Raw genomic sequence first — 18,999 nt, forward strand, 5'->3', positions numbered from 1 at the left:
GCTGCAATGGACTCCACATGCGCGTACCACTGTGTGTCTGGCTTTATGTGGGCACTGGGGAATCGAACCCAGGCTGGCAGTCTTTGCAAGCAAGAGCTTTTGCTGGCGAGCCATCTCTTCAGCCTCCCCTTGGGGGATTTCCTCTGACATCACTAACCTTTGATATGTTGCTCTGCACTTTCAGATTTTTGACAATGAAGCCAAAGACCTGGAGAGAGAAGTCTGCTTTATTGACATTGCCTGTGATGAAATTCCGGAGCGCTACTACAAAGAGTCTGAGGTAAGCGATTGAGGGCCACCGTGTGGAGGAGACTCGCGTCGGCCCCAGCTTCCCGTCCTGGGAGCCTTCTGCTTGTCTTTGTGGTCGTTTACTTTGGTCTCACATCTTGCTGGGTTCTTTCTTTTCTTTTTCTTGTGCTTGCATATGTGCATGTATATGTGGTATACATGTATGAGTGTGCATGTTCATGTGTGTGGGAACATGTGTTTGAAGGCCAGAGGACAACCTCAGGTGTTATCCACAGGAACACCGTGTGTGTGTGGTTTTAATTATTTTCATTTGTTTCATTTGTTTTTTGGTTTTGAGGTAGGGTCTGGCTCTAGCCCAGGCTGACCTGGAATTCACTATGTAGTCTCAGGCTAGCCTTGAACTCAAAGTGATCCTCCTACCTCTGCCTCCCGAGTGCTGGGATTAAAGGCGTGCGCCACCATGCCCAGCACTTTCATCCACCTCCTTTTTGACGCAGGGTCTGTCATTGGGCTGGAACTCACCAGGTAGGCTAGACTGGCTGGCCAGCGGGCTTCAGGGGTCCCCAGGTCTCTGTCTCCCCAATACTGGGATTACAGACACAAGCTGCCATCCTTAGCGTTTTCACGTGGGTGCTGGGGATCGACCCTGTGTCCTCATGCTTGCCAGACAAGCGCCTTACCCATGCAGCCGTCTCCCCAGCCCCACTTGCTGAGTCCTTCAATGCACAGCTCCACATTCAGTCTTCGCTGCTCAAGGCCCGTCGGTAAACCTGGCTGACGCCTGGTCTCCATTCAGTTTTCCTATCCGCCCACTGCCACCACCCGGTGCGACATCAGTATTCACAGGGCCAAGGGTCCGATGCGTTGGCCTTTCTGTCTCTGTGAGAACAGGGACTCTATTTTATTCCTATCTCTGGGGGTTTAACATAAAGAAAATCCTCAATCAATCCTCCCAACTTTGATAGTTGGCCCAGAAACCATTCCCCTAAAATAGCAAGAACCTGGACGAAGGCCTCTTTCTTCTCCCCAGATGAGGCCCCGTTAACGAGAACCCCCCTCCCTCTGCTTCGCCCCCTGCCACGAGCCACTGCCCGCCCTGCTTCTCCCTTTCTGGTTGCTAGGGCCATGCCATCGTCTCTAGCTCCTTAGTATTTTCTTAATGGCTGCTCATGGAGCTTGAGTGACCGGCTTGTAAGTAATGTCCCAGCCCTGCAATGACAACAAATTGCGGAGCTGTTTTTGTGGTTTAGCCCCATGCAGCCAATCACAGTGTGTTTGGACTGGGGGGGGGGGGGGCAGGCGCGTCCTTGACCTTTAACACAGCTTTCCTCCCAGACTCATTAAAGCTGATTGAAGATATCAGAGAGAACCCCGTTAAAAGTGAATCTCACTGGGTCACACACAACATGGACTGTGCTGTGGTGCGAATTTGTTTTTTCTCCTCCATATTCTGGATATATTTTTGACTTTAGAAGTCTTACCTAGGCCGGGCGTGGTGGCACACACCTTTAATCCCAGCATTTAGGAGGCAGAGGTAGGAGATCGCCGCTGTGAGTTCGAGGCCACCTTGAGATTACATAGTGAATTCCAGGTCAGCCTAAGCTAGAGTGAGACCCTACCATGAAACCCCACCCCCCAAAAAAAGTCTTACCTGGGGCTGGAGGTGCTTGCCGGCAAAGCCAAAGGACTCAGATTCGATTCCCCAGGACCCACGTAAGGCAGATGTACAAGGTGGCACATGTGTCTGGAGTTTGTTTGCAATGGCTGGAGGCCCTGGCGTACCCATGTGCTCTCTCTCGTAGATAAATTTTTAAAGTAAAATGTTTAGAAGTCTTAACTGGAGCCAGGAGGATCATTGTGAGTTTAAAGTCATCCTGGGCTACAGTGAGAGCCTAACTAAAAAAAAAAAAAAAAAAAAAAAACCTCTTACGTGGTGTAGCTGCTTAATTGAGGCTCACCAGCTGCTGTTCCCTGAAGTCTGGGGAGCAGCTGTCTGATTCACACGTGAACCCAAAGGCTGAACACGTTGCCATCGACTTATATTATACTCCGCAGCCAACCACACTTGTGCATTTTAAGAAAAGCAAAGTTAAGAGCCGGGCGTGGTGGTGCACACCTTTCATCCAGCACTCGAGAGGCAGAGGTAGGAGGATCACCATGAGATTGAGGCCATCCTGAGACTCCATAGTGAATTCCAGGTCAGCCTGGGCTAGAGTGAGACCCTACCTCGAAAAACCAAAAAGAAAAAGAAAGAAAAGTTGAAGAGCCAGATGTGATGGCACACACCTGTAATCATAGCACTCGGGAGACTGAGGCAGCAGGATCACCACGAGTTCGAGGCCAGCCTGGACTGCTTAGTGAGACCCTGCCTTGAAAAGAGCGCAACACAAGGTCTGGGGGTTCACTGGGTAATGCACTTGCTGCACAAGCTGGGGTGCCTGGGTTTGGATTCCCAAAACCCACATAAAGCCCGACATAGGAGTAGCTCAGTAGTCTGCAACCCCGCTGTGCCTACAGAAAGACGGGGGACAGAGGCACATGGATCCCCTGGAAGCTCGTGGGCCAACTAGGCAAAGAGGGTGCTGAATAATGAGACGCCCCGCGTACGACAGGGCGGGAAGTGAGGAGCGACGCTTCTGGCTGTCCCCTGACCTCCACACGTGTGCTGTGGCATGCACACGCCCACACACGAACACACACACGCACACATGAAGGGAGGGAGGAAGTGAAATGCTCCCCGCGTGACCGTGGACCTGTGGACAAGAGGATAAAAGAGGACCCCGTTTTTCCTTCCCCTTGTCCCCCTCTGCAAAGCTACCTGCGTGCTTTCCTCCCAAGCCCGGATGTCACATCCTTGGGGTTCTGACAAAGTACAAGCACTGAGCAAGGCTGTTGTCACATCATTTCTGTGGCTCTTGGCTCAAGGGGTCCTGTTGCCTCTCCGACACCTCTGCTCTTTCCAGGAAGGTATTGTCGGCAGACCCTGGACTAATTTCAGCTCTTCCTCCCAGAGTGCCTTGGTGAGGTCTTGCCTGGTCTCGCCTTCCCCAGGTAGTGGAAAGTCTTGGGACAAATAGGGAACATTCAAGAAGGAGTCAACATGTCTCATTGAAGGTCAGCGGGCGCCTGACTCACTTCCCTGGGCTTTGTGCTCCCAAGAATCAGTACTTGAAAGCCTCTTGTCCTTCACAGACACGGGGCACACTCGCATCTCTCTCTGGGTCACAGAGCATTCTTTCCTGGATGCAACTTGACCCAGGAGCATCCACTGTGTATCACATGCAAGGTTAAGGGAGACATGTGGCAGTGAACCAAGGAGAGTCTCAGAGTCCCCTTCCCATGACACTTCTCTAGCAGGGGAGTCAAATCATAAAGGATCCCGTAAGCTGGGGGTGGACATGCACAGTAATCCCAGCACTTGTGAAGTAGAGACAGGAGAGTCCGAAGTTCAAAGTCATCCTCAGCTGCATAGTGAGTTCGAGACCAGCATGGGCTACATGAGAGCCTGTCTCAAAAAGAAAAGAAGGAGGGCTAAGGAGGGAGCTCAGCAGCTAAGAGCATTTGTCATGCAAGATGAGGCCTCAGAGGTGCTGATTGGCACTGAGTTTGATGTCCCAACGTCTGTGTAAACTGCTGGGACTGGCCATGCACCCCTGTAACCCCAGCCTTGTAGGGAGCAGAGACTGGTGAATCGCTGGTCAGTCATTTGACAAAAAAAAATACAGATGGCTGAAAAGATGGATTAGCAGTTAGGGCACCTGCCTGCAAAGCCATGTCTGACTCTCCAGAGTCCATGTAAGCCAGATGCACAGAGGTGAGGTAAGCGCCAGGTTGCACATGCCCACTAGGTGGCACAAACATCTGTAATTCGATTGCAGTGGCTGAGGCCCTGTCGTGCCAATTCTCTCTCTCTCTCTCTCTGTTTCTCTTTCTCTCTCTAAATAAAAATTTTAAAAATGGAAGAGAGAGAGGAAGGGAGGGGAGAAGGAAGGAGAGATAGAGGGAAGGAAGGAAGGAAGGAGCTCTAAATTCAAAGACTCCATCTGAAGGAAACATGGTTGAATTATAGTGGAGGACCCCCGACATTCTCCTGTGGCCACTCTATGCACCCACACACAAGGCAAATGCATGAGCACACGCATGTGCACACACATGCGCTGCACACATACACAAGCAAAAGAATAAAGAAAAGAAATAAGCTCATGAACACATGGAGTGAAAAGTCACGGGATGGAGAGGTGGCTTAGCAATTAAAGGTGCTTGCTGGCAAAGCCAAAGGGCCTGGTTTTGATTCCCCAGTACCCACGTAAAGCCAGATGCACAAGGTGGCACTTGTGTCTGGAGTTGGTTTGCAATGGCTAGAGGCCCTGGTGTGCCCCTTCTCTCTCTCTTTCTCTATCTGCCCCTTTCTCTCTAAATAAATAAATGTCACAAGTACAGAGGCTGGAGAGATGGCTCATCAGTTAAGACATTTGCCTGCAAAGCCTAATGACCTGAGTTCGATTCCCCAGTTCCCACATAAAGGCAGGTGGTGATGCATCTAGACTCTGTTTGCAGCAGCTGTAGGCCCTAGGCCATCCATTTTCTCTCTCTCTTTTCTATCTATCTCTCTCTCTGCTTGCAACTAAATAAATTTAAAAAGAAAGTCACAAATGTAAGCAGAAAATATAGGAGAGACTATGATAGGAAAATGAATTTAAGAGTATGGGAGCCGAGCGTGTTGGCGCACGCCTTTAATCCCAGCATTCAGAAGGCAGAGGTAGGAGGATCGTTGTGAGTTCGAGGCCACCCTGAGGCTCCATAGTGAATTCCAGGTCAGCCTGGAACAGAGTGAGACCCTACCTCAAATAAACAAACAAAAATGTGTATGGGAAGCTTTCTATGAGAATGATCTGGAAGAAGTGACAATGGTGAAAGGTGCTGGGGGATAACATCCAATGTGTGGGCACTGCACCCCACAGTGACGTATTTAAAGAAGACCAAAATGGTGGTGACTGCACAAGCAGGAGGAAAAGTGATACAATGAAGGTTAGAAAGGAGGGAAAGTCTATGTTAAGACAATTTGGGGGTGCTGACGAGGTAGCTTAGTGGTTAAGGCACTTGCCTGTTAAGCCTAAGGACCCAGGTTCAAATCCCCAGTACCCATGTAAGCCATATGCATGAGGTGGCACATGCATCTGGAGTTTATTTGCAATGGCTAAAGGCCCTGGCGTGTCCATTCTCTGTCTCCCTCTCTCTCTCTCTCTCTCTCTCTCTCTCTGTCAAATAAATAATTTTTTTTTTAAAAAAAGGAACTTTGGGGTTTATTCAGGTACAGTAGAATATCTTTGAAGCAATTGAAGCCTGGGCATCATGTGGTCTAATTTATGCTTTTCAAAGATTGTTCTGGGTGAAGACTGCACTAGAGAAAAAACAAAGTGGAAGTCAGAGGACCACGAGATGGCTGTAGTTCGTCACATCTTTGCTTACTTAGGTTATGTGGTGGCTTGAAACTGAGGCGCCGACAGCAGACAGGAAGCGGGAGGTTTGGAGGTACGACTTGAAGACAAATTTGACAGGGATCAGCCATGGGCTACACGTGCAGCTGAGAGAGGAGAACTCCACAAGACCCCGCAGATCCCGCCACAGGCAACAGTCAGATAGAGGCGCCTTCGGCTGAAGTGGGAAGACGAAAAGAAAAACGGGCTTCAGAGGAAGAGGGGTGAATTTCACGATGCTCATGAGACATCTAAAACAGAGCCACGGATCTGAAGCGTAGTCAAGACCTGGGCTGGGGACACAGCTGAGAGGCCGTTTAGAATCCTGGGAGCGCACGGCAGGGAAAGAGCACAAAGTATAATGGGGAAGGCCCCGGAGCAGCGAGACTAGAGAGCAGCGGGATGCCGATGAGTCGATGCAGCCCTGGCTGGAGAGCTCGTGGGAAGATGGGAAGGTGTCTTCGAGAAGCAGAGGTAGAGGGTCACTATGAGTTCAAGGTCAGCCTGAGACTACAGAGTGAATTCTAGGTCGGCCTGGGCTAGAGCGAGACCCAACCTCAAAAAGGGTGGAGGTGCTGGACAGAGGGCTCAGAGGTCAGAGGTACTTGCTTGCAGAGCATGACGGGGTTCAATTCCCCAGCATCCATGTAAAGCCAGATGCACAAAGTGGCAAATGCACTTGGAGTTTGTTTGCAGGGGCAGGAGGCCCTGGTGTACCTGTTGTCTCTCTCCTCCCTCCCTGCTTGCAAATGAATAAAATAATAAAATATTCCTTCAGAAAAAAGAATGGCAACCGGTTGAGATGCAAAATCATTTCCAAGTACGGTTCTATCCAGCGCACAGTAAACAGTTAACACCTTCCATTTCTCTGCACAGCTCAGACCTGACTTCCCTTTAGTGGGCCGTCCTGAGCACACGGCCCCTCCAAACCCACTCTCGGGCCCATGTCACTTGCCTCTGTTGTCACACTTCACCTGCTACATCTGCACCCTCACTCGGCCGGTGCTTGGCCCACAGTTGTTGCAGGAGCCAGCGAGGGCCACAGGCTTTGTGTTTTCATCCAGCCGTGACAGCTTCAGAACGAATGTCAGAGAGAATGAACTTGTGGCCATGCAGCTAGTGGTTGTGAACCGGAGTTGTTTTTCGTTGTTAACCTGAGACTTACCTCGTGGCTGCCTTCCCACCCACCCTTGCATGTGCGCTCTGTCAGCATCGTACATAGGACCTCACTTTTTGTTTAAATTTTTTTGTTCATTTTTATTTATTTATTCGAGAGTGACAGAGAGAGAAACAGGCAGAGAGAGAGAGAATGGGCGCGCCAGGGCCTCCAACCACTGCAAACGAACTCCAGACGCGTGCGCCCCCTTGTGCATCTGGCTAACGTGGGACCTGGGGAACCGAGCCTCGAACCGGGGTCCTTAGGCTTCACAGGCAAGCGCTTAACCTCTAAGCCATCTCTCCAGCCCAGAACTTGCTTTCTGTGCGGGGGGGCGGGGGGGCGAGTGCTTGCGGGCTGCTGGAAGACTTTTTCATTTGTGTATCTAAGTGTATACTTGTGAGTGCGCCTGTGTCACACATCAAAATCAGAGAACAACTTTTTTTGCTCTGTGTGTGTGTGTGTGTGTGTGTGTGTAGTGTGGTGCGTGTGATATAAACACATGTATGTGTCATTGCAGTGCCCCATACGCTTGCCTGCAGCTGGGTGGTGGGGATCACTCACCTGCAGTGGCCCAGCGTAAAACGTTGGACACCCCACCTGGCCTAGCTTTGAGCTTGAGGATCTCTCTTCACTGTTTCCAGAATTTGCAAGGCTCCATCGAAGCTCTGGTCTCTGCTCCCCTCTGGGGTTGGGTCACAGGCATGCATAGCCACACCGTGAGGTCTGTGCTTTTGAACTCTAGTGGGCCTGGGAGCCTGCAGCCCCTCGTGATCGTGCAGGAAGGACACCCGAACACTGAGCCAGCTCTCAGCTGGGCAACTTCTGGGTCCCTCATCGCGTGTCCACCTCGGCGAGCTGGGGTTTCTCCCTCGGGATTCCTGCTCTGCTGTTGTGCTTTGCAAGTCTGGCTGTAGGACGAGGAAATGCTCCAGTCTCAGCCTCCTGTCTCACCGGCCAGTGGCAGCCGGGATCACAGAAGCTGCAGGTTGTTACGCAGGGCTGGAGATCGAACGTGGTTACTCCCCCTTGAGCTGTGAGCACTTGATCCATTGATCCATCTCGCCAGCTGCCCTGTTGTGAGATTGTTCTGATGGTGATGAATCCAGACTAGGGTCGTCTGGGGTGTAGGCCTCTCCGCCCAGCGAGGCTACTGTCACTCCCTGGAAACATCTAGGCCATACGGCCAAGACTGTCCCTCATTAAGGTGACCAGATATGGCAATTTTCCAATAGCTGGTCTCTTCTTGGCAGCCTTCACACCACAACTAACCAGGATTCAAGAAGATAATCTTGGGGACTCAGCCTCAGCTGATAGGCCAGCCCGGGGCTCTTTGTAGTTTTATTTTAACAGTACCTCTATTTCCTATCCTAATCAAGGGCCCCAGTGGCTGCTCCTAAGAGCCTCTTAGCCTCAATCAGAGGATCCTATAGTCAGTGCTTGATTGTTTAAAAAAAATAGTAGTTTTTCTTTTGGGGGGGAATATGTGGGGAGTGTGTATGTGTGTATGTGTGTGTGTAATGCACATGTAAGTGTAGATATGCACACTTTATGTGTGTGCCTCAGAAGCCAGAAGAAGACTTTCTCTACCGTCTCACACTGAACCCAAAGCTCCCCAAGTTAGGCTGGTTGAGCAGGGCGTCCCGCAGTCCTCCTATCTCTACACCCCATGGGGTTACAAGCATGAACAGCCATGCTTGGCTTCCTACCTGAGTGCTGGGGTTTGAACTCGGGTACAGAGCCATCTCCTCGACCCCCAGTGTGATATTTTTTAAATACTTTTTAAATTTTTATTTACTTAAGAGAGAAGACGAGGCAGTTAGCACCAGGGCCTCCAGCTGCTGCAAACCAACTCCAGACGCATATGCCACCACGTGCATCTGGCTCACGTGGGTCCCAGGGAATCGACCCTAGGTCCTTTGGTTGCGCAGGCAAGCACCTTAACCACTAAGCCATCTCTCCAGCCCCAGTGTGATATTTTTAGACAGGGAAAAATCCATTCAGCAACGCAGACACCAAAGCCTGGCTCCCCGTGGAGCTGGCCATCCATCAGTGGCACCGAAGCCGGGGAGGAGATGAAGCCAAGCTTGGAGCAGGTTGCCCTCGCTATGAGGTTGACACATGGCTTCTTGCTTCTGCCAAGATTTCCATTCTGACTCTGATGCTCTGCCAAGATTTCAAGGTGACAATCCCAGCCGAAGAGGGAGGCCCTCCAGGCAGTAAGTCACTGCACCCCTGCAGAGGGCACAGGCTAAAAGATGGGTGCTATAAAGCTGAGCAGGCAGTTTTAGGATGATTAAAATAAATCTCAGTGCCCAGCCTGCAGGACTAGTCCACCCTGGATGGTCTCCAAAGTCGAGCTCAGAGAAGCAGTAGTGCTGGCTTATGTTAAGTCTGGTACACTTGCCTTCTCATTCAGTGCTGTGGTTCCTGGGCTTGGCTCCGGTGACAAGGCAGGTGTGCCCAGAGAATGATGGCACCTTTGTTGGTCTCAATGCTGCCCCCTGCAGCTCCTCCCTGGGGACACAAGCTGGCCATGTGTAGGAATGTCCAGCTTCTAAATTATCAGACATGGAGGAAAAAGAAATATGCGTGGTGGCACACGCCTTGAACCCCAGCACTCACTCAGAAGGCAGAGAGGTAGGAGGATCGCTGTGGGTTCGAGGCTAGCCTCAGACTACAGAGTTAGTTCCAGGTCAGCCTGGGCTAGAGTGAGACCCTATCTAGGAAAACCACAAAAAAGAAATGTAATTCCCTAGTGGAGAAAATTTAGAAGGAGTCTATGTGTCAGTGTATGTATGTGTTTTGGGTTTTTAAAAAACTTTTTTTTTAGGGTGGTCTCAAACTCACAGCAATCCTCCTACCTCTGCCTCCCCAGTGCTGGGATTAAAGGTGTGTGCCACCTTTACAAAAAAAAAACTTTTTTAGGGCTGGAGAGATGGCTTAGCAGTTAAGCACTTGCCTATGAAGTCTAAAGACCCTGTTTTGAGGCTCAATTCCCCAGTACCTACATAAACCAGATGCACAAGGTGGTGCATGTATCTGGAGTTTGTTTACAGTGGCTGGAGACCCTAGTATGCGCTCTCTCTCTCTCTCTCTCTCTCTCTCTCTCCCTTTCTCTCTCTGTCTGTAGCTCTCAAATAAATAAATAGCCAGGCGTGGTGGCGCACGCCTTTAATCCCAACATTCGGGAGGCAGAGGTAGGAGGATCGCTGTCAGTTCAAGGCCACCCTGAGACTACATAGTGGATTCCAGGTCAGCCTGGGCCAGAGTGAGACCCTACCTTGACCCCCCCCAAAATAAATAAATAAAAATGAAAAAATAAAAATATATACTTTCAAATTTATTTATTTGCATGTGTGTGTGTATGCTGCTACAGACACCAGATGCTTGTGCCACTTTTGGGGTCTGACTGTTTGGGTATGACTATGGGTGCTGGGGAATCGAACCCAGGTCAACAGGCTTTGCAAGCTAGCACCTTTAACCACTGAGCCATCTCCCCAGTCCCTTGTGTTTTGTTTTTAAATTTTTCATTGTTTTACATAAATGCAAAGGACGGGATTCTCGACGCCAGCAGTTTTCCATTGGGGAAAACTTTTGCCCCTCAGGAAAATCGCACCACGTCTGGAGACGTTTTTATCACAGCCAGTGCCATGGCACTCGGTGGGCAGCTGCCAGGAAGGTTACTGAACGTTCTACAACACCCAGAACACACGCCACAGTACAGGCGTCAGTTTAGCTGCGATCCAGACACTCTGATGTTGCCCAGCCCAAGGGCAGGAAATTCAAAACTTAAAAAAAATAACACTAATCTGTGGGGCTGGAGAGATGGCTTAGCGGTCAAGGCACTAGAGTGCGAAGCCTAAGGACCCAGGTTCAATTCCCCAGGACCCACGTAAGCCAGATGCACAAGGGGGCATACGCGTCTGGAGTCAGTTTGCAGTGGCTGGAGGCCCTGGTGTGCCCATTCTCACTCTGTATCTGCCTCTTTCTCTCTCTTCCTCCTCTGAAATAAATAAGTAAATTTAATTTTTTAAAAATCCGTGAGTAGCAAGACCATAATTAATTCCTTCTCATCGGTTCTTTTGTTTTGGGTTTGTTGTTTCTGAAGCAGGGTCTCAGGAAGCCCAGCCCGGCCTCTACCTCCTCAGTACTGCAATGTGCCACCATGTGCCCTTCTAATGTATTTCCTTGGCTAGGTGCCAGGCTCTGTGCCACAGCACTGAGGGTATAAAGATAAGACAGTGTCATATCTCAAAGGTCTTGCATTCTGCTGCCTTCTGAACTTGACTTTCCCTATCATTTGGGAGGACGTAAGGGAGTCATTGTCTTACAAGGATAGAGTGTTGTCATTTTCCTGGGGGAAATGTATGGTTTAGGTTTTGTTTTTCTTTGGTTTCTTGAGGCAGGGTCTCACTCTAGCCCAGGCTGGGTCAGAAGTCACTATGTAGCCTCAGGGTGGTCTCGAACTCACAGCAATCCTTCAGCCTCTGCCTCCCGAGCACTGGGATTAAAGGCGTGTGCCACCAGGGTAACTTAAAACTCAGCCTCCAGATCCCTGGATTTTAGTCTTCCTGGCCAAGGAACCCTGGACAGCGGCTCATCGGCCACACGAACCCAAACGTCCATTGAATTTTCTCTTAAGGCCGAGAGAAGAGGACAAAGACAGATACATCTAAGTTTTCCAATAACTGTCAGGGGTAAGAGATGAAATTCTGTTTGCTAAGGACAGCTGGCCCCCAGAAACGGAGCAGAGGCACCAGATGAGAAAATAGGGTTGGCCTTAGCCTTCAACACAAAAGTGCCTCCTCCAAACCACTTGGCTCTCTCAAATTAAAAATATTTTCCTTTGGGTCCTCATCTTGGCAAGTGAGGGTGCTAAAGATTTGTCAGTTGTCTCCAAATGACCAGATTTAACACAGCTGCCTTGTGCTGGGGTGCGTGGTTAAGCGCAGCTTGGGGGTGTCGCTGCTGTTGTCCTTTCCCTCCCCCTCAGGCCATGTTTCTTTCTGAGAGGGTCACAGCTGTTTTGTGATGGTGCCAACGTATAGGGATCTGGGGGCCTCCCAGACAGTAAGAGGAGCCACTGCACCCTTGATGTGGGGGGACGTCTTCACCACCACAGTGGTCCCCAGCGTAATTCTTTTTTTTTTTTTTTAAATTTTTATTTATTTATTTATTTTGAGAGCGACAGCCACAGAGAGAAAGACAGATAGAGAGAGAGAGAGAGAGAATGGGCCTGCCAGGGCTTCCAGCCTCTGCAAACGAACTCCAGACGCGTGCTCCCCCTTGTGCATCTAGCTAACGTGGGACCTGGGGAACCGAGCCTCGAACCGGGGTCCTTAGGCTTCACAGGCAAGCGCTTAACCGCTAAGCCATCTCTCCAGCCCCCCAGCGTAATTCTTGAAGCCAAGGAGTAGGAAGCCTGCAAGCATGCCAGGGTGGACTCCGCAGCGGCTGCTGCCTCCCAGGGCCCAGGGCCTTTCCTGTGCAGCGAGTCTGAGCGAGGCCTGTTCTATTAGGAACCAAGGGGGGAGGGCTGGAGGGAGGGGGCAGCAGCTAGGAGCGCTTCATTGCTGTGCACGCATTAGGGTGTGAGGCCTAGAGACTGTGTGCATTCCCCAGGACCCACAGACACAGCGGGGTGGAGCCCCGTTCATCCGTAACCCTAGTCCTGTAAGGGAGCAGAGAGACCAGGAAAATCACCAAGGCTGGTGATGGGGGAGGTGGGGGGCCACGTTCTGGGATCAGTAAGCTCTAGATCAAGTAAGAATGGGCAGAAAAGTCAGGCGTGGTGGCGCACGCCTTTAATCCCAGCACTGGGAGGCAGAGGTAGGAGGATTGCTGTTAGGTCAAGGCCACTCTGAGACTCCATAGTGAACTCCAGGTCAGCCTGAGCCAGAGTGAGACCGTACCTCGAAAAACCAAAAAAAAAAAAAAAGTGGGCAGAAAATTGATGGACACCCCAATGTTCCCCTTCCGGCCACCTCCAGTGGGCCCACCACCACCATAGGTGAGTGCCTGTGGCATCACACGGGCACGTACACGTGCATACATCATGCAGCACACCACATAGATACACACACACACACACACACACACTGCATTACACACACATGAAAAACGAGAGAGCAAAACCAAGAGGGGAAAGCGTTGTGGTGCGATTCTGTTGTGTTTACACAGCACCTGCCAGGCCCCGAGGTCCACCCCCAGCAATACAAAAGTAAACAGCACGTGCCAGGGGCTCAGGGCCACACCATATGCTTAACATGCAGGAAGCCCTGAGTTCAGTCCTGGGGGGGGGGGGAGGCAATGTCCCATGACCTTCTTATCCCAAATGCAGCTCTTGTTAAAGTGGAGGTCTGTGCTGTTTATCCCAGAGCAGTCTGCATAGATCGCAGTATTTTATGAAGCTCGGTGTGTACTGGGCACACATCACCAACTCACTAGCATGTCATCGTAGCTTAAAACGTGTGTGAAATGGCCCTGGAGTGTGTTTTTTTCTTTTGTTTCATTTGCTTGCTTTTTGTTGTTATTGTTGAGGAGGAAGAGGTCCCATGCTGTATCCCAGAAGTGCCTGGAACTCACTGTGTGCCCCAGACTGGCCTCAAATTCATAATCCTCCTGCCTCCGTTTCCCAAGTCCTAGAATTCCAGCAGCGAGCAGCTATCTTTATGAGTCTCCATTCGGTGAACACTGAAGGTCTTCTTTTGCAATAACAAGAAGCAGCCTAAATATCATTTGGATGTTCAGTCTCAAGGCAGAGTAGGTAAGTCAGTGGATCTGTTGGTTTAAATGCTTCTAGAGAAACAGCCAGACTGCCCCCAGACTCAGGCTGATCTGGGGGGGCAAATAAGACCAGGCAGTGTAGCCAATGCCGACAAGGAGGGCAGGTCCCATGAGTGGCGGCTTGAATGCAGCAGAAAGGGGAGGCCCAGAACGCCTAACCAAGGACTGTGACCTTTATTCTTTGGGTGGCATGGGGCTTCCAAAGCAAAAGTCACCAGCCGTCATGCTAGGTGACTCCATTTGTGACCTTCTTAGAGAGACTGCTCTCATGGGGATGGTGAGAACAAGCTTCTGGGTGCTAAAAGGTTTGGTTCCCTCCACATCCATCACCTCTGCCCACCCCCACCCCCACCCCCGCCTCCCACTTTTGTATCATTCACCCTGTCAATAAAAGTATTTTGTTACTGAGTGGAAAGATTTGGAAACGAAAGGGCATTAAGCAGAAGTCCAGCCTTCAGCCCCTCTGACTGCATTATTTTTAGAAGAATAATTGGCAGTTTGCTTCCCAAGGAGCAGACGGGCACTCACCTTCAGACCTCACCTTCAGAAGCTGGGACTCCAAACTCGTTCAAGGGCCATGTCCGCTACTGGGGTGCTGGTGTCTGACTTTGAGATGGGGTCTTACTGCGTAGCCCAGGCTGGCCTCACACAGGCCTCCCAACCTCCGCCTCTTAAGTCCTGGAATTCTGAGTTTAAGCCGCCATGCCCAAAGTCAGCCCGAGTTTATTTATTTGTTTTATTTTATTTTTATTTATTTATTTGAGGAAGGGATAGAGGTAGATAGAGAGAATGGGCATGCCAGGGCCTTCAGCCACTGCACATGCACTCCAGACACGTGCGCTTACGTGGGTACTGGGGAATTGAACCAAGGTCCTTTACCTTTGTAGGCAAGCCTAACCACTAAGCCATTTCTCCAGCCCTGGGTTTTGATTGTTTGTTTGTTTTGAAGTAGGGTCTCACTCTAGCCCAGGCTGACATGGGGTCTCAGGCTGGCCTCGAACTCGTAGCGATCCTCCCCACCCCAAGTGCTGGGATTGAAGGTATGTGCCACCATGCCTGGCCTATTTATTTATTTTTTGCATGCCATGGATTGAATTTAGGATCCTGCACACGTGAGGCAGGCGTGCTACCACTGAGCTTCCCCACCCCTGGGGCCAGGTTTGAACCACTGTTGATGTTCTGTCTTAATTATGTGGCACTGCTATGACATTTTGACAAAGCTGGCTCTTATTGGGGATGCTGAAGAAATAGTAGTACATAAAGGGGTTTTGTTTTCTGATTTTCAAAGGAAAAACAAGACAATTTAATCTGCTCCATAATTTGCATGAATGAGGCTCCCGCACTCCTAAGCCTAATGTCCAAAACAGCAGTTGGAAATCTTACCAATTGGATTTGGTAGTGAAATACCAGACCAAGTAAATCAAACAAAATCTAGGCAGATAAATTTCTAAATGCCAAATCAAAACCAGGCGCTCAAAATATCTGGCTGGAATGGGTTGCCTATAATGGTACCGAGCGGTTGTGTCAGTGAAAGAGCTCCGGGGCATGGGGAGATGGCCCAGTGGAGAAAGGACAAGGCTGCGCGTCCTCAGACCCCACATAAACCTTGGACGCTGTGGCAGGCTTCCATAATCCCCGTGTGCCTATAGTGAGAAGGGAGGTGGAGACAGGAGAAGGTCTCAGAAGCTCACAAATGAGGAGAAGAAGCCGTGCCTCAGATCATAGCTCTCAGAAGGCTGAGGTGAGAGGATGACCATGAGTTAAAGGCCAGGCCGGGCTAGAGTGAGACTCCATCTAAAGAAGTAAGGGGCTGAAGAGATGGTTCAGCCATTAAAAGTGCTTGCTTGTAAAGCCTGGTAGCCTGGGTTCGATTCCCCAGTACCTCGTAAAACCAGATGCACAAAGTGGCCCAAATGAACAAGTGCAATGGCAAGAGTCCCTAGTGTGCCTCCTTCTCTTCCTCCCTCCCTCTCTCTCTCTCTCTCTCTATCTCTATCTCTATCTCTCTATCTCAGCTTGCAAATAAATTAAAATATACTTTTTAAAATTAGGTGTAGTAGCTGTGCATTTAAGCCCAGCACTCAGGAGGCTGAGGTAGGGAGTTAGTCTGTCTGCTCAAAGACCAGGGAATGGTTTGTTTAGAGTCTGTTATCCATTCCAAGTAAGGGAGGGTTGCCTAAGCCAGCTTTGGTTATTGTACTCAAGTCTTTAAACTAGTCACTTTAAATGAGAGAGAGAGAGAGAGAGTGAGTGAGTGTGTGTGTAAGTGCCTATGGAGATCAGAAGACAACAACTTCTCTTGTCACTGTTTCCCTTTTTTTAATTATTTTTAATTTTTTAAAGACAGAGTCTCTTTTTTGATGCAGGGTCTCACTACAGCCCAGGGACCTAGGACTCACTCTGTAGTCCCCGGCTGGCTTCAGACTCAGTGAACCTCCTATCTCGGCCTCCCAACTGCTATACTTGAAGGCATGCGCTACTGTGCCTAGCAGAGACGGGCTCCTAATGCCTGGAACTCAGCAGCTGAGCTAGACTGTCTCTACCTCCCCACACATGTGGCCACACTGGCTTCTTGTTGTTGTTCGTTTTTTGTTTCTTGGTGTTTGGTTTTTTTTTTTTGGTTTTTCGAGGTAGGGTCTCGCTCTAGCCCAGGCTGACCTGGAATTCACTATGTAGTCTCAGGCTGGCCTCAAACTCACAGTGATCCTCCTGCCTCGGCCTCCCGAGTGCTGGGATTAAAGGGGTGCGCCACCATGCCCAGCCATACCTGCCTTTTTCACATGGCTTCTAGGGATTGAACCCAAGTCTTCATGCTTGTGAGGCAAACACACTTTACTGACTGAGCTACCTTACCAGCCCTAAGTCATTTTATTGATACTTAATTTGAGAGGGAGGATAGCAATATAAACCCAAAAGCCTGACTATTCCCCTACTAAAGGGGAGGGAGTGGCTTAGAATGGCATCCCATCTGATGGGCAAAAACTGATACCATCATACAAGAGTTAATCATGACTTGACTCTGTAGATTTCCCCCTAAATTGCTCCAGAGTTGGGGATACTTCGGGTTGAGCCTTGTTGAAGTTGATTTCTCCCAGTCTGTGGCTAGGACGCCGGGATGCTGGAAGTGGTATTTTTCCTGTTGTGTTAATAAGACCTGACCCAGCGGTTGCCTCCTCTGCTTCTCCTATTTATTCAGACGCCAAGTACAAGTGTTCAGCTTTGGCTCCAAAAATATCCAGGAAAGAATAGATGCTATTAAGGTACTTGTCTGCATCTTGTATTGTTAAAGGGGTTCTGAGAAAGACATACAAATTACTAGCTCATTAACTTGGGCCTTAGAATGTTCAACAGATTTCTTACCGACTTGTTCAGCCTAGCTTTACAGGGTCAGGAATTAACGTCTGAGGGGGAGAAAAAAAAAAAAAAAAAAAAGAATAGATGTGAGGTGAAGGTGTCTGATTCAATGGTACCATTTAATCCTAACAGCCTGAAAAGTAGAGATTGTCCCCATCTGATGAATAAGAGCACTGAGCACTTAAGTAAGTCTAAGTAACTTACTGGAAGTTTCTAGAAGCCTGAATTCAAACCCCTACATGTCCAACGCCCAAAGATAAGCACTTCCCCCACACCAAAGAAAACTGGAGAATCGCTGTTGTCTTTGCACAACGTTCTAAGAGATTGTTTTCCCCTTAAATATATCTCACAAACTGCACCCTCACTGGCCTATGGATGGGGGGTCCCAGGGAAAGGAGGTAACGGAAGAGGAGGAACCTTTGCCACGGCCTGGCAGTCTGATCCGATGGAAGTCCAATCCCTGATCTGGGAGGGGGCAGTTCTTCACGAGCATTCCAGAAAATAGTGGATGGTCAAAGCAGACTCAGGCCTAGAGAAAACACACTGTACATCCTTCAATTGACTAATAGAAACTCCTTTGTTTTTTTGTTTTTTTTTTACTTTTCAAGATAGGGTTTTGCTGTAGTTCAGGCTGACTTGGAATTCATTATGTAGTCTTAGGGTGGTCTCAAACTCTCGGTGATTCTCCTACCTCTACCTTCTGAGCACTGGGATTAGAGATGTGTGCCACCACACCTGGCAAACTCATTCTTTTAAAAATATTTTACTTATTGCCAGGCTTGCAAATAAATAAGTCATATATATAGTTTGTTTGTTTGTTTTTTCGAGGTAGGGTCTCACTCTAGCCCAAGCTGACCTAGAATTCACTGTGTAGTCTCAGGCCTCGAACTCACGGTGATCCTTCTAACTTTGCTGTCCCCCCACCACCCAGTGCTGGGATTAAAGGCATGCACCACCATGCCCAGCTATTTCTTTTCTTTCTTTCTTTTTTTTTTTTTTTGTTTTTGTTTTTTGTTTTTCGAGGTAGGGTCTCACTCTGGTCCAGGCTGACCTGGAATTAACTCTGTCATCTCAGGGTGGCCTTGAACTCATGGCAATCCTCCTACCTCTGCCTCCCAATGCTGGGATTAAAGGCGTGCACCACCATGCCTGGCTCCAGCTATTTCTTTTTTAAAAAATATTTTATTTGCCGTGCATGGGGAGGCAAAGGTAGGAGGATCACTGAGAGTTCAAGGCCACCCTGAGACTACATAGTGGATTCCAGGTCAACCTGAACTAGAGTGAGACCCTACACTGAAAAACCAAAGGCAGAGGTGGGGAGGGAGAGCAAGCAAGAAAAGAAAATAAAGGAAAGGGAAGGAAGAGAAAAGAAAAGAAAGAAAGAAAAGATAAACATTGTCCCTGAAGAATGTATCCATAGACCCCAGTTTGGAAACTATTACTTTCCTCATGATGTCTATGATGTCTTCCACACTTTTGGAGCTGAATAACTTGCCTTCATTCATACGATAGTTGCTGGAGTGTCTCATTCCAAGCCTTTAAAGTTCTCCCTCAGTTCTGTTCCTGAAACCTCTAACCATATAGTGGCACCTGTCAGCAGGGTAATAAATAAACAAGCAAGCAGTATAGTGGCTCACACCTCTAATCCCAGCATTGGGGAGCCGGAGGCATGATGATGGCTGTGGGTTTAAGGCCAGCCTAGGGCTACAGAGCAGGTTCCAGGTCAGCCCAGGCTAGTGTGAGAGCCTGCTGCAAAAAATAAAATAACTGGGCTGGAGAAATGGCTTAGCGGTTAAGCACTCGCCTATGAAGCCTATGGACCCCGGTTCGAGGCTCAGTTCCCCAGGTCCCACGTTAGCCAGATGCACAAGGGGGCGCACGCGTCTGGAGTTCGTTTGCAGTGGCTGGAAGCCCTGGCGTGCCCATTCTCTCTCTCTCCCTCTATCTGTCTTTCTCTCTGTGTCTGTTGCTCTC

At 49.4% G+C, this 18,999-nt stretch overlaps 1 protein-coding gene across 2 annotated transcripts in view; it reads left to right on the forward strand.

The window, feature by feature from the left end:
* The window catches only part of Pitpnc1 (phosphatidylinositol transfer protein cytoplasmic 1), a 334,848-nt gene that overhangs the window by 270,471 nt on the left and 45,378 nt on the right, over positions 1 to 18,999 (forward strand). For both annotated transcript variants that reach the window (XM_045158271.1, XM_004655123.3), the window contains exon 6: positions 185 to 280. In XM_045158271.1, the coding sequence (XP_045014206.1) occupies positions 185 to 280 (96 nt within the window). The remainder of the gene's footprint in view (positions 1 to 184; positions 281 to 18,999) is intronic.

The sequence above is a fragment of the Jaculus jaculus genome, chromosome 9 (assembly GCF_020740685.1).
Source record: "Jaculus jaculus isolate mJacJac1 chromosome 9, mJacJac1.mat.Y.cur, whole genome shotgun sequence".
Classification (NCBI taxonomy): domain Eukaryota; kingdom Metazoa; phylum Chordata; class Mammalia; order Rodentia; family Dipodidae; genus Jaculus; species Jaculus jaculus.